At 40.0% G+C, this 24560-nt stretch overlaps 1 protein-coding gene across 6 annotated transcripts in view; it reads left to right on the top strand.

Annotated features, from left to right (window-relative positions):
* Window positions 1-24191, top strand: part of HMG20A (high mobility group 20A) — a 47727-nt gene extending 23536 nt beyond the window's left edge. For 3 of the 6 annotated variants that reach the window (XM_089538481.1, XM_089538482.1, XM_089538480.1), the window contains exons 2-11: window positions 1665-1782; window positions 7247-7343; window positions 8280-8427; window positions 9312-9524; window positions 12607-12739; window positions 13830-13861; window positions 18722-18797; window positions 19982-20197; window positions 20696-20839; window positions 23513-24191. In XM_089538481.1, the coding sequence (XP_089394607.1) occupies window positions 7255-7343; window positions 8280-8427; window positions 9312-9524; window positions 12607-12739; window positions 13830-13861; window positions 18722-18797; window positions 19982-20197; window positions 20696-20832 (1044 nt within the window). In that variant the 5' untranslated portion in view covers window positions 1665-1782; window positions 7247-7254 and the 3' untranslated portion in view covers window positions 20833-20839; window positions 23513-24191. The remainder of the gene's footprint in view (window positions 1-1664; window positions 1783-7246; window positions 7344-8279; window positions 8428-9311; window positions 9525-12606; window positions 12740-13829; window positions 13862-18721; window positions 18798-19981; window positions 20198-20695; window positions 20840-23512) is intronic. The other 3 variants (XM_089538485.1, XM_089538483.1, XM_089538486.1) reach the window with 2 other exon arrangements.
* Window positions 24192-24560: the final 369 nt, after the last annotated feature.

Below are 24560 nucleotides of genomic sequence, written 5' to 3'. Positions count from 1 at the left end.
GGGGGTAGTGCTGACAGTTTGTGAAAATGGGTCACAGGAAATGTTTCAGGGGCCGTGTTTGAATTGCGAACAACACTTATGGCACAGAGCCCAGCCAAATCATTTGGGCATATTTTGCCTTGGCAGACAAATTCACCCGCTTTGAAGAGATATCAAAATAGGCAGTATGGTTTTGATCAGATGAATAAGGAATGGAAGAGCTTTTCTTAGATATTTTACTGAGCTTAATTAAAATTGTGTTGTACATTCTTCTAAGGCATATTTGAAAGTGATAATATGAATGTAATGTGGTAGGTGGCTGCTGAAAACAGTCCAGAGATTTAAAGGCTTAAAACCCAAAGCAGACCAGAATAAATGTGGGAATCCAGGTGGCCTTACTGAGAAAGAGTCTTTTTTTCACCTTTACCTGAGTTCCCAATCTCAAGTCGCTTGGAACTATGTCTGTCTTTGCATCGCAAAATACTTTACAGCTGTACTTATTATCTTTATCCTGGCATTTAAAGTCAATTTTGGCTGTATGGTCTGTGGGAATTATCAGAGTCTTCATTATAGGTCAGTCCAATGGTTTAGTCCATGCTGTAATATATGGTTATAACAAACATGTTTGAATTGCAGCCAGTTTGTGCCCCCTCAATTCAACAGATAATTTAGTTCACGTCTTTATAAGGAACCATAAGAGCAGCTGGACAGGCCTTTCTTCCCAGTAGCTGGAGAGTTGCACATCAAACCTGTTGTCAGCATAGGAGGGTGTTAAGATGTCTTGCGATCTCCTGCTTGTCGAGAGACTTGGACAGAAGGCGTACCAAAGAGTGTGCTCCTGAGAAGATAAGGGGATGTTCCATTTTCATAACATGCTTACTAGCTTTAAGAAGCAAATCATGCTAGTTTTATGCTGGCAGCTTTGAAAGGTGAGAGGCTGGTGTGTGGTGGTATTCAGCTCAGGGTTAACAGTACCTCTCTGTTTTGTCAGTGAAAATGGAGCCACAACTATCATTTCCCACTGCTGAACTTTTCCCATAAAGTGCCTTCTCTTATCAAGTCCGATAGTATGCTCACGGGTGAGAAGCTTTTTACAACTTTAACCATATCATTGTTGTAGATACCAGGAGAACTGGGAATGAAAACCTGTTTCAAAGTTTGTTCCTCTTTAAAGCAGAACACAGTCCCATTGCCCACTAGGTTCAGGGCCAGGAAGCTTATAATCTCGGAGCCCAATGGTACATGGAACAAACCATTGCATCAATGCATAACAATTCAAACCTGATATTAAATAGATGAACAGTTACACTTTAAATAGAAAACAACAAGGACTCCTGAGATACCTTAAAGACTGCCGAATATATTATAGCATAAGCTTTCGTGGAGTGCAGTCCCCTTTTTTGGATGAATGATAATCCAGAATCTTTGTTACGTACATGCATGTATGCATATAGGTGCAAAGGGATATTAAATGCAGCGATATTGACAGTGACATACACATTATTAACAGAACAACTCATAAGCTGTCATAGGTGATATCCTATGAAACCCTGGAGTAATGATTTCTTATCACTCTGTATAGTCTAATTACTTAGTAGTGCCAGTATGTTTAATGTCACTCTCTCTTTTCTGTCTTCTGTGTGTCACTCTCTCTCTTCTGCCCTGCTATATTGGAAACTGACCAGTAAAGACTTTGATGAAGGAAATAGAAGATGAGAACACCATCTGTTATGCAGAATGTCAGTGTTTGGCCACAACTGTCCATGGGAATAAGGTTTTGATGGCCTAAATTTATACTTATAGGTAAGTTTATGAAAAGGATGTCATACATGACATAGATGGAGCAATTTGTAGATATTTACTGCTACTGATTATCTACAGATTAGTTATCATCAGTCCTGTTACTCTTCATATCATATTATTTATTCATATCATGGCCGCTTCTTGTGGAAGTCTCTAACAGCTATCATCCTAATATATTGCATATATGTTCTGTTTTACCTTCTTGCAGTCAGTGTATTCATCCTTGCTCGCTGGGCAAATAGAATACCTTTTTGTAAAGAAAAAATAGCAATGTTAATATTGCTAGTTTCATGCACTTGAATTATGTTTTCCATGATATATTTTGCTTAACATTTCAAATTTTAAAGCAGATACTATACATGCCTTTTTAAAAACAAACAAACCCTGTTTCCAACAATTGGATGGTAAAAAATGGCTGCATGGTATTGGTCATTGTCAGGGCTTGAGAAGAGAAATGGTAGCTGCCATCTGCTTCGTTCTTTTGAAAGAATCATAACCAAGTAATGGAAAGCTAATGAGATTTTAAAGAACACCGCAGAAAACACGCAGTAGTCAAGTACAGCGAATACTAGTAGGATGGCAGCAACCAATGGATTTATCCAAGCACAAGTCAAGATTTTGGTGTTCACCATCAAAGCTTTGCCTAAAACATAGATACCTGAAGGAATGCCTGTGTTTGATTTGGTCTTCATTATATTCAGGTAGACTCTCTGAAAATTAGTAAGTCTTAAATTGTTAATGATTAATATTAGCTCTACCAATTTCAGTGGGACTGTTCTATGTCTATATACAACCCTGTGCTCTCATATCTACCTGGTCATTTTATTATTTGTTATTTATTCATATTACGTTTATTATGAAATTCATGGGATTGCCATAAAACACACATACATCTTGAGATTCTGTTTAAAGACAGCATATAAAATATGCAGTTAAGAGTGGGTTTTACTGAATCCGAATCAAAAGAATTCAAGAAAGGGAATTAATTAAGTGCTTAGATGTCTAGCATAGGCAGTTTGCAGTCAATGGTCTTGGCTTATTATAACCTAAATATGCCCATTAGGACTACTGCATGTGTACATTGGTGCCAATTTGCTTAACATTGAACAACTGTTCTGAATCCTTAGATCGCGTATTCCTTTTCTTCTTTAAGGCTTCTCTGTAGTTTGTGCACATGGCTACATTAGCAAGTACTGGCCAAGACTTAGTCTAGGATTAAACTAGCATCACTGCATTGGATCCTAACTAATATCAGTTCCAGGGCAATTCATACTCCAAAGAGTAAGGAAGTGATATAAGTGTGATGTTGTGATCCAGTGTAGTTAAAGTTGGTCCTCCATATTTGCAGCTTTGACTTTTGCGGATTTGAATATGTGTGGTTTTGATTAATATCTCTAGGAATCTCTAGGTCCTCCAGCACAAATCTGCCAGATGCTCACCATAGAGTTGTGCTGGAGAACCTAGAAGTTCCTAGAGAAAACACTTCTCCAGACATTTGTAGGTCCTCCAGCAGGATTCTGTGATCAACTTCTGGCAGATGTTGACCATAGAGTTGCACTGGAGGACCTGGAGATTCCAAAAAAGGTGTTCTCTCAGGTAAAAAGAATAGTGGGTTTTTTTATTTGTGTTTTCCACACATTAACAGGGGTCTCTCACCCCAACCTCAGTGAATATGGATGGACCACTGTAGTCAGAAGAGCCCTGCAAATCAATAGCATTTAAATGCTAATGGGTTACTGGCAGTGAAAGCTCATTGGAATGGCAAGATCAGATGGTTCCACAAGCAGTGTGGGTTTTTAGCGTCAAAGCAGATCAATATTTACTGAGACATTGAGAGTCAAATGCTACTATTGTCTCCTTAGTGCTCACCTTGCAGTAGAGTCTGTGAGATTTTTAATGAATTATACTATTGTCATTGAAGAGGTTAAGTGTTTATGATTGAAGGACATGTCACGGACCTATCCCCTGAGCCATTATTTTAAAATTCTTGTTGTGATCATGGTAGTTTCTGTAGATGTTGATTTGCTATTCACATCTGCAGTTTCCTGCTATGCCACAAGTGTGTAAGGGCAAAGGTGCTACTTCCCTTTGGAATCCAGTTCAGGATTTTTCTCATTCTGACAAAGCGTACAGGAAGAAAGGAAGGAAGGAACTGAGTGGGACTTAGCCTACCAACATCTGAACCTACGGCTTCTGGGTCTTGAGAGGGGAACCTCTCAACTGTTGAACAATAATTTAGCAAGACATTCTTTTTTGAGTTTCTGTAAGCCTTTCTGCTATTTTGCAACTGCTGAGTTTACCTGGCAGTGGCATCAGCATTGTACTTGTGAGTGCAGCTGTGAGACTGGAGATGACGGGAAGCATTCTGAAAGTCGCAATGCTAGTACAACTCGACCTGGCATCCTGTGCACATTTTTATCCTTTTTTCAGCTTGTTCCAGTGGGAATTTTCTCCCACTCCTATTCCTTCTCTTTATTGGAATAGCTTAATAACCCGTGCACGTTCATAAATATTCAACCTCTTATTTTGGAACTTGACTTTCAGTACCCAGCCGTATGGGTTAAATAAAACAAAGCATTAAAGAAAGAAAGTAGTCTGTGTTCTTCTAGCTTCCTGTGTTTATATAGTCTGGTTTGTGCGTTGTTGATGTCCAGCTGCTTCCCCTGCAGAATTTTAAGCCAGTGAAGCTTCGGTGTCATAAACCAAGCCTAGTACACAATAATAATAAAAATGGGAGGCAGGAGGTACCAGCTGGAAGGTAAATGTGAAATACAGTGGGCCAAGTACCAAGTGGTTGAAACGTGATCATCAACTAAACCATGTTTGTTCTCTGTGAGAGAAATAAATGCCTCCATATTGAGAAGGCTGGAATTTTTTAGATGCCCTTGACTTCAGTAGTGGTGGTCCTTCAGAAGGATGCTTGAAAATGTGTAATCTTTTAAACCAGTTTTTTCTTCTTCTTCTCGCAACACTAAAGCTTTCTGGGTATGGGTCATATTTTCTCCTCAGGACTGAAGCATATCCCTTGAACAAGCAAATTGAGTTGTAAGAAAATAAACCTCGATTCTCCCTTGTGATATAAATTGAAGTTCCATTTACAGGGAAGTCCATGTTCCAGACAGATTGTAAATAGATGGTATAAACTTGAGGGACTGTATTAAAAATTAAATGTGTTTTCGATTTGACAGTCTCTCTAACAAATACAATTGGCCCTCCGTTTTTGTGGGGGATCATTTCTGGACCCCTCCCCCCACGAAAACGAAGACTTGCACATATTCAAGCCTCATAGGCTTGAATGGCGCACACCCCATTAGAAATATTGGAGGTTGTCCCTCCACGGATCACAGATATGCAAGTTAGGAGGGGCAACTGTAGATGTTTTCTTCTCTGGCCAACAGCAACATGGCATACAGAAAGAAAGCAGCTGAAGTCCCCCGTCCCCCCGTTATGGTCACCTCAGATTTCAATGAAATCCTTGCAAATCATATCTGTAGGATCATCTCCCACCTATGGCAACTCTTCTCTTTGTTTCCATCATTCTGACACGCAACCCAACCCGTGAGTTAGGTTTGCAGCTAATTTATAGCTGTTTCTGTTCCCTCTCTTAGGGAACAGGGGGTAGATTGCTTCCTTACATCTTTAGGAAATGATGTGTCTGCTTATTAGAACTGGCATCACTTACATCACCCTTCTTCACATTGTGAATGGAAGATGGGCTGGTATAGCATCCTTCCCTGGAGGCAGCAAGATTGATGTGGAGCATCTGTTTCACCTAGACCTCCCATTGATCTGCTGGTCTGGACATTAACTGAATGCTTATTTAAAAGAATAACTTGGTTGTACACCCAAAGAGATGTATTTATCATGTCCTATAGCCTGAGCCATCTCAATCTGTAACACCTATATGTGTAATATATAGTGAGATTTGAACAGGTTAAAAGCAACAAAGTGTATTTTCTTACAGTACATAAATAAATCTTGAAAGCCAGCATGAAAGGCACATGCATCAGAATGTGCTTGCAAGGCTCCCCCTTCATCTCAGTGCAGCTAGTGAGGGAGACAGTGAATTTTACCTGAGATGAACAGTGTCTGCAGTATCTGTAAAGCAAATGTCATTGTAGCAGTAAAATCCCATCTGACTCTTTTTCACAGGCTGCAATTGCTATTCCTTTTCTTTTTTAAAAAGCCTATAAATTGCTGTGAATTATTTGATTATTCTTTTTTCTTTTTGTTGTCCTTTTATGTCTTTCAAAATGTTCTTGATAGTCAAAGGATATAAATCCACAGATAGTTTGGGCACCAGTATCGGTGGGGGCAACGTGATTTCCCTTAAGGGGAAAATGTGCTTCTCTGACTCTATAATGTACAGTAGTAAGAATGCTACTACGTAGAAGCGAGGCCTGAATTTGTATTCACAGTATTACACCTCTGCAGAGTCGGCTTGATGGATGCAGGGGTGAAAGTGAATCACTTTTGAATTGGAAAAAAATATTAGGTTACAACAACACCTCACACACTATGAACCTCTTGCCATGCCTTCACAACTACTCTACTCAGATCCTTCACTTTGTATCAGCGGTGGAACTTGAACTGCTCTCTTGATGTCATATAACTCCAGTTCCCAACATTCTTCACTATTTTCAAGTCATCAATGCTTGAAATGGTGGATACAGACTTTGTGGATATGGAGGGCCAACTGTTTTTGTATAGGTCTGTTGTTGAACATGACACTTTATAGAGCAATACAAGAAGATAACATATCTTTGCCCCAAAGAGCTTGCAATCTAAAGCTTCACACAGTGGAATTAATACAGCAGGGCAGGAGGACGTGTGGCCTTTCAAACATTATTGGACTCCATCTCACATCAGTTTCAGCCACCATTTGGAGGATCACAGGGTCTCCGTCACTCTTATATATGTAGGCGAGAGTAAGCGAAGGTAAATATATATAAGTGCGATAGCACAATAATCTGCAGAATAATCTGCACTAAGTTTTATAGTCTGCACTAATGTTTTTATGTAATGTAGTTTTTACTTACATTTTATTAGATGTAGTACATTTTTAAAAGACAGTATTGCATGTTGGTTGCAATTAGTAGCAACTCAACCAACTCTATAATCAGACCAGAAAATGTGGATAAATTGCAGACATAAGGGATAATGTCAGCAGGTTATAAAGGTTTGTAGGATGATGGGAGCGCATGATGCACTATAGATGGAGAATGCATCCCTTTGGATAAATTCAGTGCGGTCATTTCAGAATGTCACCCAAGATCAATTGAAATGAGTTGGAGTTGAGCAACCTACAGATCGGACCTTAAATCTGCACTCCTAGATTTATGTCCTTGGATGTAAGTGTTATTGAACATTTAAGAGGAAAATTCTACTTGCTGGACTGTAAAGAGGAATAAGAAAAAGTAATGCCGAGGAACAACAAATAATGCTCACCTCTTTGTTTCTTTAGCAGCACTAATGGAGATCCCAATGGGCACATCATCTCCCCCTTCCCATTTTCCAGAAGATGATGGTTCAAAGGAGAGCAATGATGTTGTCCCACCTGGGTAAGTAACTGTTCTAAGCTTGCTCATGCATACTTGGATCAGTGTTGGGTTTCTTAAAATAATTGGCTTAATAGATGATGTTTGCTTCAGCTTAAAATTCCACTTCCTAAACACATTTTCATCTTTAGTAATTTGCCAACATTTAACATCTGTTCAGAACACACACTGAGTTTTCCTTGTTACATTGGAGGGGAGAGTTTGATATCAAGTGTTATTTTTTTCAAATTTAAAATGAGGGCTGAAAATAAGTCAACCACAAAGGATTAGATTTAGGAAAGCAGCATCTTAAAAGGGCAGGAGAGAACATCTTCCTCTGAGAGATATTGTTTAGCCTGGGCAAGAGAAGGTTAAGAGGTGACATGATATTTAAATATTTGAAGGGATGTCATATTGAGATAGAACAAACTTGGTTTCTGCTGCTCCAGAGAATAGAACCCGGAGCAATGGATTCAAACTACAGAAAAAGAGATTCCACCTAAACGTTAGGAAGAATTTAATAGTGAAATATGCTGCCTCACAATATGGTGGTGTCTCCGTCTTTGGAGGTTTTTAAACAGAGGCTGGATGGCTGGATGCTTTGATGGTGTCTTCTTGCATGGCAGAAGGAGGTTGCCCTTGGGGTCTCTTCCAAGATCTATTTCCTTACTGATTTTACCGACTAAGATGAATATGTCGTTGAATAAAAATATCTAATAAGTGATGTAGACTGTGTAAGAAAAATCACTCTGTCAGGCACAACATTCAGATATGTCTGGTTTGTTTAATAAATACATCTATTAATTACAATATCAGATTCAGATTAGTTTTATTTGCCTATGGCACAGTGCCAATTACAGAAGCATTTACAATATCACATAATGTCTTGGTGTAAAATAGGAAGCAGTTTGTCCTGATGACAGAAGGACTATCTTACCTGATTTTACCCCCCGCCCCCAGGTTGAATCACTCGGAAGGACTGTGCAGTGGCAGTGCTTTGCAATCTACCAACAATCCAGATTTTGCAGAGGACTTACTGCAAACGCAACTGCTGCGAAATGAGTCATCTAATAAAGCTGAAAATAGCGAACCGAGGCCTGAGGAGGAGGTGAGCAAAAATTATAGGGAGAAATCTAACTTCACCTCCTCCATCTGAATTCTCTATCCATTCATATCAGTTTTTTTAAAAAAGTGAAAGTAGACAACTGTCTCAGGTTTCATTAGCATTCCTCCTTTTTCTCTGCCTCAGTAAAGGGATGGCATCTGCATTTATACTAGTTATGGTGGTAATACCTAATGCTATCACTTCTTACCGTTAAAGGCATAAGTAAATTGCAAATTTTGGTCAGGGAGGACAAAACCTGGCATCTTATTACACAATCATCTTGTGATTTTTTCTTTCTTTCTGCAAAGGCATTTAATTAGAATTTTGTTGTGGGTGAAACACAGTAAATGAGCTGACATTCATCTCCAGAGTTTGCTAGCTTAATAAATATTTTATTATGTATATCTCCAGAATATCAAGCTTACCCCAACATCCTCTCTTTTATCTGTCCATAACCCTTCGTAAGGTGCATTCTGGGAAAAAATCTGTTTAATCAATGATAACATTATTTATCCTTCCAGTGATATGGCTGTTTTCGGCTAACTAATGAAAGCCTGTTCTTCTAAGATTCAGCACTCATGCCCTTATTTGCTCCTTGTAATGACACCTGATGCCTCCTGTTGTGTTTTCCAACTCTTACATCACCAAGTGTAGAAAAGCCCATCAGTGTGGCCAAATGTGAAGTTTCTACTCCTTTAATCCACCAGATTTACAGACTGCTACAGTGCTTACTTCAGTCACCAAGAGTAAAGGTTTTCTTTGATTCCCACCTCTGCCACAATGTGAGGACATCCTAGGCACCCTTGTCTGACACCAGTTAAATGATAAAGTAGTTTTAAAAGAAAGGATGTCTTACACAGAAAGTGTTTTTTTCTCTTTTCTAACAGCAAAGAGCCAAGAGAGGTGGCTGGTCCAAAGGGCGGAAGAGGAAGAAACCCTTAAGAGATAGCAATGCTCCTAAATCTCCCCTAACAGGATACGTGCGGTTTATGAATGAACGAAGGGAGCAGCTGCGAGCGAAAAGGCCTGAGGTTCCATTCCCAGAAATCACCAGGATGCTGGGGAATGAATGGAGCAAACTTCCTCCTGAGGAAAAACGGGTACCGCTTCATTTTTGTTGTCGCTGTTGTGTGTCTTCAGGATGTTTCTGATACCTTTCCCCATATGGAATTTGAAGTGTTTTCTACAATGTGATCTGGTACTTTAGATTCCTAGGAGAGAACCACAACGTGTGATGAGGCAAGAGTTTGTCTCTTCTCATAGAAGGTAAGGGGCAATGACAAGCTAGATTGCCAACAGTTAGAATTACTTTATCCTACAAATTCATCAGTACAGCTGGTGTCCTGGAAAAGACAGCTATGCCTGAAGGAGCAGAATGCAAATTGAAAATGGGGGTGCTGTAGATGATTTATCTTTCCACTTAGAAAGGCTGCTGGTGATGCTGAGGAAGCTTAATTTTCTGGGGCTTTGGTATAAGGAGCAATGCTTCATTAGGCTTTTTTTTTAAATCAAAAGAACCAGAATGATGTTTGGAAGTGGGAAGCTGCCCATTGGCTTGCTTTTATTGATGTGTCTGTTGTCCCACTCAACCCCCTGGGCTGAGAGAGGCTTACAGCAATTTTCTAACAGAGCAATCCTGTACACATCTAATAAGAAGTAAGTCCCATTGAGGATTTCAGTGGGGCTTACTACTAGGTAACTGTTTCTGATATTGTAGCCTTATTCACTCTGTTTCCAATGGGCTCATCACCTAAGAAAATTAAATAGTCTGGCATGAAGTACACCAAATAAAAATGTTGTTATAAACATACTCATTTTTGTGAAGTTGAAGGCTTTCATGGCCAGCATCCATAGTTTTTTGTGGGTTTTTTGGGCTATGTGGCCATGTTCTAGAAGAGTTTATTCCTGATGTTTTGCCAGCATCTGTGGCTGGCATACTCTTTTTTATTTTATTTGACACATTCTACCATAACTAGCCAGTCAAGGAAGCTATGTGGGGTGCTCAGGGTTAAAGGGGGAATTCAGGCTGCAGTCTTTATACATACTTATTTGGGACTAAGCCACATTGAAATTAGTGACACTTGTTTCTAAGGAAATCTACATGGGATTCCACTGTTTCAAGAGGAATAAACCTGAAGAACAGAGAACAGGTGACTGATAAGCAAAGCCCATGTATGGGAAAACACCAGTAACCCGATATTTACCAGGTTCATATAAGAGGAGACTTGCTAGATCAGATGAAGGCCTTTCATATCCAGCATAATTTTTCCCACCAGGTTTCTGTGAGAAGCCCCAAACCATGAGTTCAAGAGTTGTCTTCTACTTGTATGTCCCCCACAACTAATGTACTGCTTCTGATAGATAACACAACTCTTTACCCAGTTTCTATCACTCCACAGTTAAGTTGGACTATAGCTGTCATTCTGGCCTGGTATAGACAGGCCTTGTGGCACATCTTGATGGTGTGCTAGGGTTGCCTCAGGGCGTCGCTTATAGATGCCCTGCAACCCTAGCACATATTCCGTACTTCAAACTGGTGGCGCCCTGTACAGATGGGCACCACCATTTTGACGCAACAGACGCCTAGCATCCGCACGTTATGGCACTATAATGACCTCGCGAGTGCGCCATTGGCGCACTGCAGCATCATTATTGCGCCACAAAAATCTGCTGTTTGCGAGTTCTTTTTGCTCCGCGAGGAAGCCGTGCGGTTTGTTCGCTACAGCTTGCTCGCGGAGCAAACAAGGGCGCTGGCAGACCGCCCTTTTTGGGTGGTCTGTACCGGGCCTCTGTTGCCTATTCATACAGTTTAGAGAAATTCAGATCACTGTCTGCATATAAGCGTAGTTGCATCATGGACTTTTGTTGTGATATTGACAGATGTATTCTCCATGAGTACAATAAATCCCGGGGTGGGGTGTATGTAGAAATTTTTGCTCCAGATCATGTTTCCTCCAGTCACCAGAATAGACCAAAGCCAATGCTGTAGCTAATCATCCTTGCTACTCAAACATTTTGTTCTGTATATTGTATATAGATAAAAGCATTGTCACCAATTCTAGATTCTTCTTTGTGTGTGTATGTGCCTTCAAGTTGCCTATCAACTTATGGCAGCCCCATGAATTTCAATGGGTTTTCTTTAGAGCTTTGCCAATTCCTTCCTCTGAAATATAGCCTACAGCACCTGGTATTTGTTGGCAGTCTCCCACCCCAGTACTAACCAGAACTGACCTTGCTTAGCTTTCAAGATCAGATGGGATCTGGTGCCTTTAGGGTATTTATGCCTCTTTTACTTTCCAGAAAAACAAAACTATCACTCACACCTGCCTCATTCTCTGCCAATTTCTAGATAAGGAAGTGAACTAGCATAAAATGAGAAGCCTGAAGCAAATTTAAAGGAGAGTGTAAAAGCAGGACAGAGGAGGCTTTTATATGAAAGGGTGCCATGATTTCCATGCTAGCTTGTGTCTACTATTTAAGTTCTTTGCACGTTGACAGATCCCTTTGAAGTCTTCTGCAGCCGAGCTCTGTTCATTAAGCAAATGTGACAGAAGGCTCAAGGCAACATTTCATATGATTTCTTTAGAACTTTATTCAGCCACATCACTGTTGTGGAAGCTAAAATTCTAGGTTTGATTCATCCCAAACAGACACAGGGGGATGTGATTTGTTTATGTGCAATTAAACTTGAGATAAAAATCGCTTCCCCCTTCCCCTTTGTAACCCACCCCCCTCACAAGAGCTCAAGATAGGTAACAGCACTTTAGAGCCCTTAATAAAACCAGGGGGCCGTTAAAATACAAAATATGAAATTGGTGTATGCCTGCTTAACCCTGGGAAGTAAATGTCAGTTCAGATAGGATGGTTTTCTACATTCTGAAATGAATTGGACTTGACATCTGTCCAGTGGCTGGGAATTCCACATTTGAGGGCAAGCCGTTGAGATTTCTTCCTGTGTGTTCTTGATTTTGGATAGACAGGATACAGGGGAAGAACCCCCAACTCATGGTACAAAGTGTAGTCAGACATAAAGAAGAAAGTCACCAAAGCTCTAGAACAGATCTTTCAATTTCTTCTTGTTCTGACTGTTCAGATAGTCAAAGCCTGTGAAAGAAATTCTCTTGCCTGGTTAATTTGCTTTACATGCTGAAGGGATGAAAATGATCTGTTATCTTTTCACAGCGCTACCTTGACGAAGCAGATAGAGATAAGGAACGTTATATGAGGGAACTGGAGCAGTACCAGAAGACTGAAGCGTATAAAGTCTTTAGCAGGAAAGCACAAGATAGACAAAAAGGCAAATCACATAGACAAGGTATTGATTTATACAACACGAATCCTAAAGGTAACACACAAACTCTACCAGAACTCTTGAGTGATTGATTTCATGCTCACTTATTACAGGTCTTAAATAATAGGTTGACACTCCGTTATGACTAGTTTTTCATTTTGCTTGATGCATGGTATATCTTCATGGATGTATTATTAATAGTCAATAGCTTTTCAAGAGTGAAACAGATAGAAAACCAGCAACAGCCAAGACTTGTCCCAATAAGCTTTTCTCTTCTTTCCTGACAGGAAACCAGAGATTAAATTGTAACTCCCCAGAATCATAACTCCTCCTGTTCCCTTTAAAAGGATGGTACAGGTGAAGTTTTTCTGTTTTACAAAAGATGTAGTGAACTATCTTGTAAGAGCTAGTCTAAATGAATGAATTCTTAGAAAGTAGTGTTATTCTGGAAGGATAGACAATTCAAACAACATAAAAATTCTAGTGGTTCCTCTGTGCATCCTATTAGTAGCTGGTTGCTCATAATATTCCAGCTACAAACTACTATGGAATAGAGAGGAGGGCTGAATACATGCTAGAATGTTCTTTCCTACTTCCATCTTGGCCAGTTTATGAGTGAGTAATGTGAAGTGGATGTGAGGCATACATGATACATAATACATACTTTGTGTCTGGTCTGGGTGTATTAGTTTCTGATTTCAAGTTTGATTTTGGTCTTAATAAGGTTCATCAGCACTCCTTAATGTGATCCTGTATATATATATGAATGGTTGCCTTTATGTCTATGACATAGACTCACTCATAGAAGCAAACCTTGATAATATTCCAGTCTCCACAGAGAGGAACATGATATGGAGGGACTATGTGCATCTCAGTGTTTTGTGTGCCTAGACATCTGCATCAAGCATACAGGCCTTCTCTCCATCCACACTGTCTCTGCAAGTCATAATGATGGCCTTTTTGCTAATTAAACAGTAACATTAAATTAATGATCTTATATGAGTTAATGGTATAACTAAAGAAGAGCTTGTGGAATGTGTCTTCAGGCAACGCAACAGATTGATTTTTTGTTCAAAATTCATTATGTTTATATTTGTTTGCTTGCTTGTTTCAGAAGGAGCACGGCAGGCTACTCATAACCATGAGGTAAATACTTTATTCTTTCTGATACCTCCAGGGTTAACTTTTTTGCTTGAATAGTTGAAGGTGGCAGGTACTTGTAGCTGATCCCCATACAGTTTATAAGCAAGCCCATGCGTGTGTCAGATTAAATAATGTGAAGTGGTATGTTTTGGACACATTCAGGAGTTATGGACTAATCCTCTATATCTCCTCAGTAGGATTGCTAAGCCAATATCTTAACCTTTTGTAACACCAATATCCAGTCTAAAAAGAGGATAACATGAGCAGCATGTGGATTATGTGGTGCTTACTAAGTACCAGAAAGTAAAATAAACTCAGTCTTGGTATGTAGGGTTTTTGGTCTCTGCAGCTTAGAAGGTGGTGGCGTTTTTTGGCTCCCAGTGATCTAAAATAATACAGAGTATTTGGACAGTTTGGTTTCTGACCTGATGTCGAGACAGAAAGGACTTTTTATAGCCAGGGATAGTTGCTTTCTGTCCAGATGAATTCTGCTGCGGAATCTGAAAGCCAAATGGTTCTGTTTCATTGCCAGTATAAAGGCGTTTAACAAATTTCAGCACCCTTATTTCTCACCTAGAAGGAAGATTTAGAGGTTCACCTCCTTATGTAAATCCACCAGAGTCTAAACTTATTGTTAATGAAAACATTATTGCCCCAAGCACTTAGCCACCTTTGGACCCATCTTGGGACAATGGCAGCATGTAAATAAAATAAAAGAAAAATAGATAAGTAGACTCTTTGAGCCGACAGTCTCTGTTACAGACATTGTAAGGGATGACTGCTTAAAAGAGCAGCAGGATGTGTGAAGAGGGGATCAACCGAGTGGATGTTACACGAAACAGGAGACAGGAATGAATTTGCAAGTTTAAATGAAAAAACGACAACAATTACCTTACGTGGTTCCCCTCATGTATATGTATGTATGCTGATAATATTAGCTTTAGAGTAATTTTTGGAGGTTCAAAGTAAGAGCCCATTCTCAGTTCTTAGACTGGGGCTTAGTACAAATGTCCCTCTGTCACATTTTCGGGACAATGGAAGAGGCAGTCAGTTTTGTGTTTCTTTTCTAATCTATGATAAATGACACAAAGATGCTAAGCCTGAACAAATTAGCCCTTTGCAATGAAGTGGTAATCAAATCCGTATGATTTTAATCCCACAAGCGAGCCTCAGAGTGGCTTAAGTACATCGGAGGCCTCAAGAGGATCCGTTTCATGCTGGGGTAATGTACTCAATAATGGAAGAGTGCTGATGTTTTTCATTACTCCTCTTCCGTTAAGCAGAAGTTTTGTGCCTTTTAGAAGCTGAACAATGTTTCTTAATTGCTTAACTGCCTGGGAATGTGGAGTGGCACTTGGTGAATCTCTACCCCTCAGGGAAGAAATGAATTCCCCTCCTCCCCAAGCTTTCACTCTGAAGGAGCCATTTGTTGTCCATTTCCAAGGTTTAGCACCAGTTTTCATTGGGAACTATTCAGGGCCAGCGTAAAATTATATTGCTGCCTTAGGCAAACATTCCTTGTGTTGCTTTCTTCTTGCGTGCAGGGTGTTCGTGCCATTTTTATTACATATTTTTATTATATAGCAATTCATTAGATTGTTCTTTATGTGGAAATAAAATGGGTTGTGATGTACTATTGACATAATTATATTTTGGGCTTTTTTTTTAAACCATGCTTTGTTGTGAACTGTTCCGAGCTGAATTCATGCAGAGGAGCAACATAAGTCACTATGATTAAGTGCGGTCTTCCCAGAAATTTCTTTTCCCCAAAACATACTTGGGTAGAGTGAAGACAGTGGGCCATCACTGGAGAAAAATCCTTGTTGGGACCTTCAGATTTGGAGAGAAAATCGGGGATGTTCTCATACTATGCACTCGGTTACCCATGCAAGGCTGTACAGAATAGGCTCTTGTTTTCAGACAAATGCATGAAGCTGTGTTTTGCTGAGTCAAATCAGTACTATCTGTGCTAGTCAACAGTAGCTATCCAGAATCTCAAGCAAAGGTATTTCTTGCCCTTGCTGCCACAGAGCTTTAAACTGGTAATAGCAGGGATTAATCATGGGGTTGCCATCATATATAGCAGAATCTCCATTTCTGAATGAATGACTTTTCCCATAAGCATATTGGATTGTAGCAGCTGCAGATCTGTTGTCACAAGATGGGTTCCTCAATAAAATTAATTATGAATTATTTCAGGTATCTTTAAAGGGGTTGTTGCTGTGAACAGTTATTACATATATATTTTTTGAAACCCTCATTCCAAGTAGAACTGTCTATATTTGATAAGATAGTGGGAGTGATACAGGAAACATGATTTGACATTATGCAACTTCCTCTAGAACCAGCCTCCCCTCCCTGCTTCTCCCCCTCATATGTCTCCTTTATGCCTTTCTAATTCTCGCTGCTTTGGGAACTTCAGTTTTTCTTTATTAGAAGATACAGCAGCTGTCTCTGAGTTTGCCTGGGCAGACACAAGAAGAGTTTTCTGAAGTTGCACAGAACTGTTGTCTGCCTTGGCCGGCAGCCAAACAGCTCTCTGTTCACCTCCACCAAGCCCCTTTTATGAGACACACACCAATATGAAGCACTGAGCTTTAACTGCCTGAATTCCCTTGTAGGCTCTTAACCACTTAGCTTTCTTGCTTGGCCCCAAATCATGTTTGACACTTCATTTAAAGCCTAAGGTGTTCAAATACAAAAGGCCACGGTGTTGGCGAAGGCGAGGGAGAGGCATTTTCTGCATGGCGTACTTTGGGGGATGGATTTCTGAGTGCACACTGGCAGCCGAGATGTTCCTGTTATCTCAGAAATCTTCCTCCTTGCCTAACAGTTCTATTGTTATGCTGCCGGTTTGATTACAATTGCTACAAGGGAGCAGACAAAGAAGAAAGTTATATTTCCATAATTACAAAGGCATGCTGTGAAAGCCTAGATTCCTCCTTATCAGACTTCAAGAACTTTGAGAACAGGAAGAAATTACTGTTTTTAAAAGTAGCTGTTTCCCCAAAATTTTCACAACCCTGGGTTTGTGCTTTTGTTCTTAATCCCATTCATATGCTTAGTGTCAGTTGATCTGCGTCATGTCCTACAGATCTTTCTTTTTTCATAGATATCATTACACTAAAGTGACCTTGCCCGGCTGAGTTCTGGTGAGAAATGAGAAAGATCCAGGACTGGGCAAACAGTGCAAGAGAAGTGTACCTCTTGATCCCAGGCCAGTGGGATGTCACTCCATGTGGCTTTCCTGGTTTCAGACTGTGGGAGTATGGAAGTGGGAGGCCAATGTCTATATTTTTACCCATCCTCAGCTGGGCTAATAGTGCCTTTGAGAGCTAGTTCAGGTTTGAGAAAAAGGTGTTGAAGGGAAAAAACCCACTGTAGCAATAAAACTGGAAGCCTTAGTCTTTGAGAAAAGAAAAGCTCATCAAGAGATCTGGTCGTTGCTCTTCTGAGTTATGCCTATTTGGCCCTTCCGCTCGCATTTTATTGTTTAATGCCAGCGATAAATCAATTTGGTGCTTGCCTTCAGAAGTAAAGGCAAGAGCTGTCCTTAAAAGAATGACCTCTGGCAAAGCAGATTGCCTCCCTCTCTAGCTGGCCTTCTTCAGACAACCTCCCTCTATCCCTTACCATACTTCTAAACTGTGCACAGCTGGGATGATAAAACCTCATTAGAATGATATTTTAGCAAGAGCCACCAAACAGCACTTCAGAGATACCTTTTACTTGGCTATTCATCAGCCACCAATGCGTTGCTTGTGATTTAGGGCAAATGCCCTCAATGTGCCATTGAACTGAGCATATGTGTTCATAAGAGGACATAAGCAACCCTGACGGATGCTTGTCCTGAAGCAACTGCTGGCAAAGAAAAAAGGGAAACAAAGATGTAGGAGATGATTAAACATTTTTTACCATGCCACCATCCATTCTGTATCATTTGTGTGCCTGTTATTCTCCAAAACCTGAAAAATTGATCAGCACTGCTTCACTTGGTGGAGAAAAGCATTTCAAATATAGAGACAGAGATATGTATGCAGTGCATCCCTAAAATACATTTACTTCAACTAAGTAGGACTTGCTTCTAGGCAAGTGTGCTTACTATCTCACCTTTACTGCTGCCTTAGAGAAGCCTTTAATGGACAAAACAAAGAAACACTGCTGGTATGCTTCATTTCACTTAATGTTTGCTTGTTTTATTAAAAACATTGTTGTGCTGCTCTTCAGCTTAAAAGGCCCCCAAAGTGGCATTCACACTATCAATAAAAACAAGACAACTTCTTCCTGCTGAGGCTCACAGTTTAAACAGCATGACACAGAAGGAAAATAAATGAGTAGAGAAGAGGAAAGAGGGGAGCAAAACTCAGGCAATAATTCATAAACTTGAACAGTAGTTCTGACAAGCTGGAACGGAAACCATGGAGGGAGAGAAGGGGCCAGGTAGTTTTCCAACAGAACTGGTGGAGCAGCCTTGCTTTTCCTCTGTGCTTCAGCCTGATGGAATAATGATTGCTCCTGTGATGGTTATATGAGGACAGGACTGATGGAACTGATTTTTCAGCAGGGTGTATGGAATGGCCCTGCTTTTCATCACTTCCTCTGCTACAAAATAAGAGAGCGGTTTGTCCAAATCCCCACCATCTACTCTCCTAAATATCATATGGAGAGAAGGGCAACTTGTGATCCTCCAGATATTGTTGGGCTGCCACTCTCTACCAGCCCTAGCCAGCAAAACAAATGGACAAGGATGATGAGCGTTGCAGTCCAGCATCTGGAGGATTATGTGTTGCCCACCCTTGGTCTTGAACTGATTTGTTAAATGCAGATAATCATCAGTGTAACATTGCTGTTGTCTGTCTGCAGAAAGAAACTGATACAAAGGAGAGATCTGTTTTTGATATTCCAATCTTCACGGAAGAGTTCCTGAACCACAGCAAAGGTGAGTATAATGCAACGTATAGGTCCCTTGCTCGATGTCTTTCTGGCTATCCATCCGTATGCCCATCTGTCTCTCTATTTCATGTATATATTCACACACACATTCTGCCAACAGAGCAGATGAAATGGTATTTTGTGTTTGGCTTATCTGTTTTTGTTTTTGTTAACATTTTGCTGTGTGACTGAAATAAGAGTTGAAAACAGCTTAATAATAAATATACATAAAGCCTAAAATTGTTGACTATCATTCAAATGCAAAACTGAAAAAATGGCTTGATACGAAACTGCTTTTAGATTCAAGGTGTAAAATGTGTTGCTCCGATTCAGTGTTACAGTTATTCAGTGTTGTCAAAACAAAGAGCCATCACCTTATTGCAGCGGCTGCTTTCTGCAAGAGGCATTTATAGAGAGAACACGGCTTCCAGTTTCTTGCATCCCATTATAAGCCCCACATGACTTCTGGTGGCAGCCAGAATCTGCAGAAAGAGGGTTTCCTCTTGAATTTTATAGCTCTACCTGGTCCATTGTTGCCACAGTTTTGCAAGCAGATACTTGCATTGTACTAGAGAGCAATATCTAAGAACAGGACTGGTTGCCTAGTCATATTCCTCTGAACTCCACCAAAGTCACATTAATGTACAAAGAACACAGAGATACTTTACTTAACAAGCAGATGGTGTAGACTTCTAGGCAACACTTTAATGTAGCCGCAAATGCAAGAGATGGAAAAGAACAATTAGGTTGTCTACGCCCTCTTGTTAAAATAGGTCTCTACAGTAACAGGACATACGCTCTTTTGAACAGTTGTTGTGGTTCATCTTCCAATATGTTCCCAGTTTTGATGCACTTTACACACCTATTGAGCTTAAATTTAATATTTATTCAATCCCTACTCTTTTATTTCTCTGCTTGTATTAGAAAGAAGAAGGATGACCCTTCTTTACAGCTTTCCCAAAGTGTGTCTTGAGAAACTAGTCCTCTTTGATATTGTTACTAAAATTGACTTCCATTGGAATCATATTGCCACATGTTCTTTTGTCACTTGACTCCGGAATTGCTTTGGATCCAGAAATTTGGATCTTCACAATTCAGCAAAGACTGAAATATTTTCCTCACACAGTTGTTGAAAATACCGGGTATGGGAGTGGACTATAAATAATTCCTACGTTGTGGTTTTTTTGACAGCACGGGAAGCAGAACTGCGTCAGCTGCGCAAATCCAACATGGAGTTTGAGGAAAGAAATGCCGCCCTGCAGAAGCATGTGGAAAGCATGCGCACGGCAGTGGAGAAGCTGGAGGTAGATGTGATACAGGAGCGCAGTCGCAACACTGTGCTACAGCAACACCTGGAGACTTTGCGGCAGGCCTTAACCAGCAGCTTTGCTGGAGTCCCATTACCAGGTGAAAAGGCTTTCCAGTCTAAAGCATCTGTTCCTTTTCAGAACCTGAATTGCTGGGGATTCCACATGGCTGGGAGTTTATGGAATTGTGACTGTCTCCTACATGTCAAGTGTTAGAGCTATTTGAAGAATAAAGTATTGGGACCTGCAAGTGGGAAGAATTTGCTAAAGGAGGTTGTGCCACTCTTTCTACTCCATAATACGGTTTTTCAGTCTGTATTCATTGTGTGGCAGCAGCTGTTGATCTTTGAAGGCCTGTTAACAGGAATAGGCATACACACTATATAATGATGCAGTCCTTCAATTTCATCACATTGTTGTCTAAGCACTTGGACCTATGTGAACTCCACTCGTTTTGAATGCCTTGTACAAACAGCACTTTGAAGATCGGAGCTGCTATCTCTTTTATAGCTGTTTGCCTCTCTTGTAACAATAATGGCTGCTATTGCTGCAGTTCTTGTGCTATATTCTATTTCTTTTTATATTTTATGTCTTACAGGTAGTGGAGAAACCCCTACAATGGACACCATAGATTCATATATGAATCGGCTGCACAACATTATTCTGGCAAATCCACAGGAGAATGAGAATCTTATAGCCACAGTTCGGGAGGTGGTAAACCGCCTTGAACGCTAGTGACATGGTGAGTTTCTGCCTTACAGTTTCTTGCTATGACAGTATTGAAAAGTTGCTGAAAAGTGAAATTGCTAACTTTTGAAATCAGATTCTGTGAGTATATGTTGAAATTCTATATTTTGATGAAATAAAAGACCAGTCGTATTCTAGTTTAAGCAGAAAAAAAAATACATACCCTCTTTATATAGAAAGTATTTCTGATACTTGGATAGCACAAACCTATCATGGCTACACATATGTACAGTGGGTCATGTTTTAATAGGACCAAATAAAATCTTCCTGTAGAACTGTGTTTCTTCCCAGCAGTGTTTTGCAGTGTCTGTATTTTAAAGATGCTGTGGCTTTACCTTTTTTTTTCATGGAAAGTACTAGGTTGACATTTTTTCTATTTTCAAGCCAACATTACATTCCCATTGCAAGTATAAAGCCAAATGGTGTTTTAATTCAGTATATTCTGAGTTGAGGCCCATCTGAGCCATTGTAAGCCAGAAGTCCTCAACCTTTGTGGTCCTGACCTTTTGTGATAATTGCACAGTGCAGTTAATTGCATGCTCCCCATTAGAGCTTAGCTTAAGTGAAGAGACTATTGCCCTTCCAGTGAGCAGCCAGATGGAACAGACAACAGTTCTAAGTCAACTCTGCTCCCTGCAGGATGCCGAAGCAGCGCTTCTGCCACTATTCTATGAAGGAGAACAGCTTGTGGACACAAGTCTGGGATTTTTCCACAGCTCATCAGCCTCTTCATTTTAACCAAGTATTTTCTGTTAGCATGCCTGCAAGCTGGATAGAAGAGACTCAGGGAATTTGTGGTTGGGAGGCAGTTCTGTCTGCGACAGCATGTGACAATTGGTAAAGAGGTCTCCCTTTAGGCAGGTGTTGGAAGGGTACCCTGGCTCCGGGCCAGCCCTGTCCCCATTTAACACACCTTGCCAACAAAACTACTTTCAACTTCAAACATTAGAATAGTGCATTGCATGCATTGTCCTTTCTTGGGAGAAACCCTGGGAGTGTTAACAGCATTACGTGTAGCATGAAAATGGAAATGCATTATGCTTCTGGAAAATGTGAACTAAATTTGAACCACTTGAAGCAACAGCAGCAATAAGAAGCAATCACTGCCCTTTCTCCTCCTCCTTTCCTGTTTTAGTTAAGAAGGCCTTTCTCCCTAAAACAGCATACACAAGACAATTAAAAATGTTGATTCCAGGCAGTCTGCACTATCTAAATATGAACATTCAACTGATGTTGATGTTCCAAGTAGATCTGGTGTAATTAATTACTCCTGACATTCATTTGGCAGAAGAAGTGTTCAGTGAGAGGAGATTGTGAAGGTGAACTCTGTGAACAGTCAGGGTGAGGCTGCTGTCGATAAACAAGAGATCCACATAGCTATTAGTGCACTTAATGTGTGTCAGGTCACATAAAATTAAAATTGTTTCCTTTTTGTTGAATAGGTTCTGTTTGGAGGTTTTGTGCACCTTTTAGTACGCAAGCCAATGAAGGCAAGAAATGTTGGGGGAAAATATTTCTCTGTTATAATGAATAATGTAGCACAGAGCAGGGGAAAGTTACATTTGGACTACAGCTTCTGGTGTTCTCTGAGTGTGATCACTGATCATGCTATCTGAGCAGTTCCAGGTTTTGTATTTGAAAGATAACATTTCCAAGCTCTGCTCATTGCTTCTCCATGTTTTTTGGATAAGGGATTGTTGTCAGATTTCCTCCATCTCCTATAAATGACTCACCATCCGTTCTGTCATGCTAATAGAAAACACACCAACTTCTAGTTGGGAAAGGCTATTAAACAGAATTTTACAGATCACTTTATAGTCACTGTATCATAGTTTTTTCAGTTACCAGGGTCAAGTAGCTTGGAGTCTGCTGCCGTCCTGGTGTTCCCTATTTAGAGTGCTATAGAGAGGTAATGTCATCCCAAACTGTCACTCTAATGACTTGATTAATATTAAACACCAGGTACTTCGTATGTTAAATATAACTGGCTTTTAATGTCATTTCCAGACTTTTTTTTTAATATGCTGCAAGGGTAAAAAGAATGCATTCACATTGAGACCACTAAAAGTAGGCATATTTCCTGTCTGTTTCTAGTTTTAAGTCACAGCATGTTTTCCAGTTGAAATTGCTTCTTTGATTTGAGTTAGGCACCATAATTGAATCTCTAAAAGCAGAATATGAAAAAGGTTTTGTTCTTTAATGGTCGGGGGAGAGTGTGCCTGCTCAGTCACTAGCTGGATGAGGTGCCAAAGGACAGGAGCTACTATGGAAAAGGCCCTGCAGCATGTTGTTTGAGGACATCTTAGTTCCCACAATTGACTGTTCCAGTAGCAGAGCTTTGCTGGCGGATTATAACAGGAGAGAAAAGGCTAGCTGCATTTAAGAGAAGGTGCTAAGATTATGAAGACTCCACAGAATTTTTTAAAAGATAAGTTCTTTGAATTGGGAATGGAAACAAATGCTGCCAATGATGATATTCATTGCAGGAGTTACATGTTTACAGCTGATCTCTCCCAGCACATAAATGGTTGCATTCTGAACCCACTGTGTCAGTGTATTTTACCACAGTTCAGGCTAATCCTTCAAAGATCTTTTGACAAAATCCTGTGTCATCCTGACAGATACAAACTTCTTCTAAACCTCCCTTCTCCTTCTGTTTTATCTGCAGTCTCTTGGATGTTTTTCTTCAAAGGATAAAGCAAGTGAGGAATGAGAGCTGTTCTGGAGAAAAGTCAAGGGACGTGATGAGACTTTGCCTTGTTACTGGATGAACCCATTAATGCATGTGATTCTTCTGTGCGGATTGAAGAGCAACCCAAGAGATGGCACTATCCTCTATCAAAATTTCGAGCAAGTTTCCACTGCACAGCCTACCATTTTCTTTCATTGGTCTTCTGATCGTGGGCACGCTCTGGACTAAACGATGCCACAAAAACATGTCCTTCTCTCTCTTATGTCAAAGTTGTATTTTTGTCGTGGTAATGCAGAGCTCTGAAATGTTTTTGTTGCTTGTGCTCCAAAGAAGAGGGATTCCCTCTGTGTTTCCCGTTGTGTGTAAGTTGTATCTTACATCAATTCACCTGTGCTTCCATCTGTTGAAGTTGGTGATAATGCAGGGGAGAAGGTAGGGGCCAACCTTTTCTCACAGCACTGAAAATACAAAACCTACATGTTGAATAAAACCTTCTTTTCTGTAGTTAGTTACTTAGTTTATTGTGTACAGTAGTCTTATGTTCAAATCTTTCCTTTTTCTTAAGCAACAGGAAATGGGCAGGGGTGGTTACATTTACTCCCTCCTTCTGATAATATGTGACTGTACCCAAGAAATAAACTTTGTAAAAAGTTTTGTTTGTTGGTTTGCTGCTTTATAAAATGCCATTCTCTAAGCAGTTCAAAAGATTAAACAGAAGAAAGTCAAGAATTACAGTAAAATTCAAATACTACATGAAGGGAATTTCAAATGCCTGCATGTCTTGCTCTATTATTATGGATTTTAACAGCACTCTAGCATAATGAAAGCAAGCAATATAGGGATCCTATATTGAGTTTTGTAGCCATATAGAGCATGCATAAAATCAGGAGGGTGCATATGGTGTCTATATTAACTGAACAGGTTTGCCTTTGATTTGTAGAGTGTGAAAATAGAACACATCTCAAGTGCTAGACAAGATTGCAAGGACATGTGTGGTCTGTTCTACTACTTTTTTAAAAAATGC

This window comes from Sceloporus occidentalis, unplaced genomic scaffold (assembly GCF_023333645.1).
Source record: "Sceloporus occidentalis isolate IW3139 unplaced genomic scaffold, rSceOcc1.0.p SCAF_9, whole genome shotgun sequence".
Classification (NCBI taxonomy): domain Eukaryota; kingdom Metazoa; phylum Chordata; class Lepidosauria; order Squamata; family Phrynosomatidae; genus Sceloporus; species Sceloporus occidentalis.
Note: the sequence above shows the minus strand (reverse complement) of the source record. Positions and strands in the feature narration are given on the sequence as shown.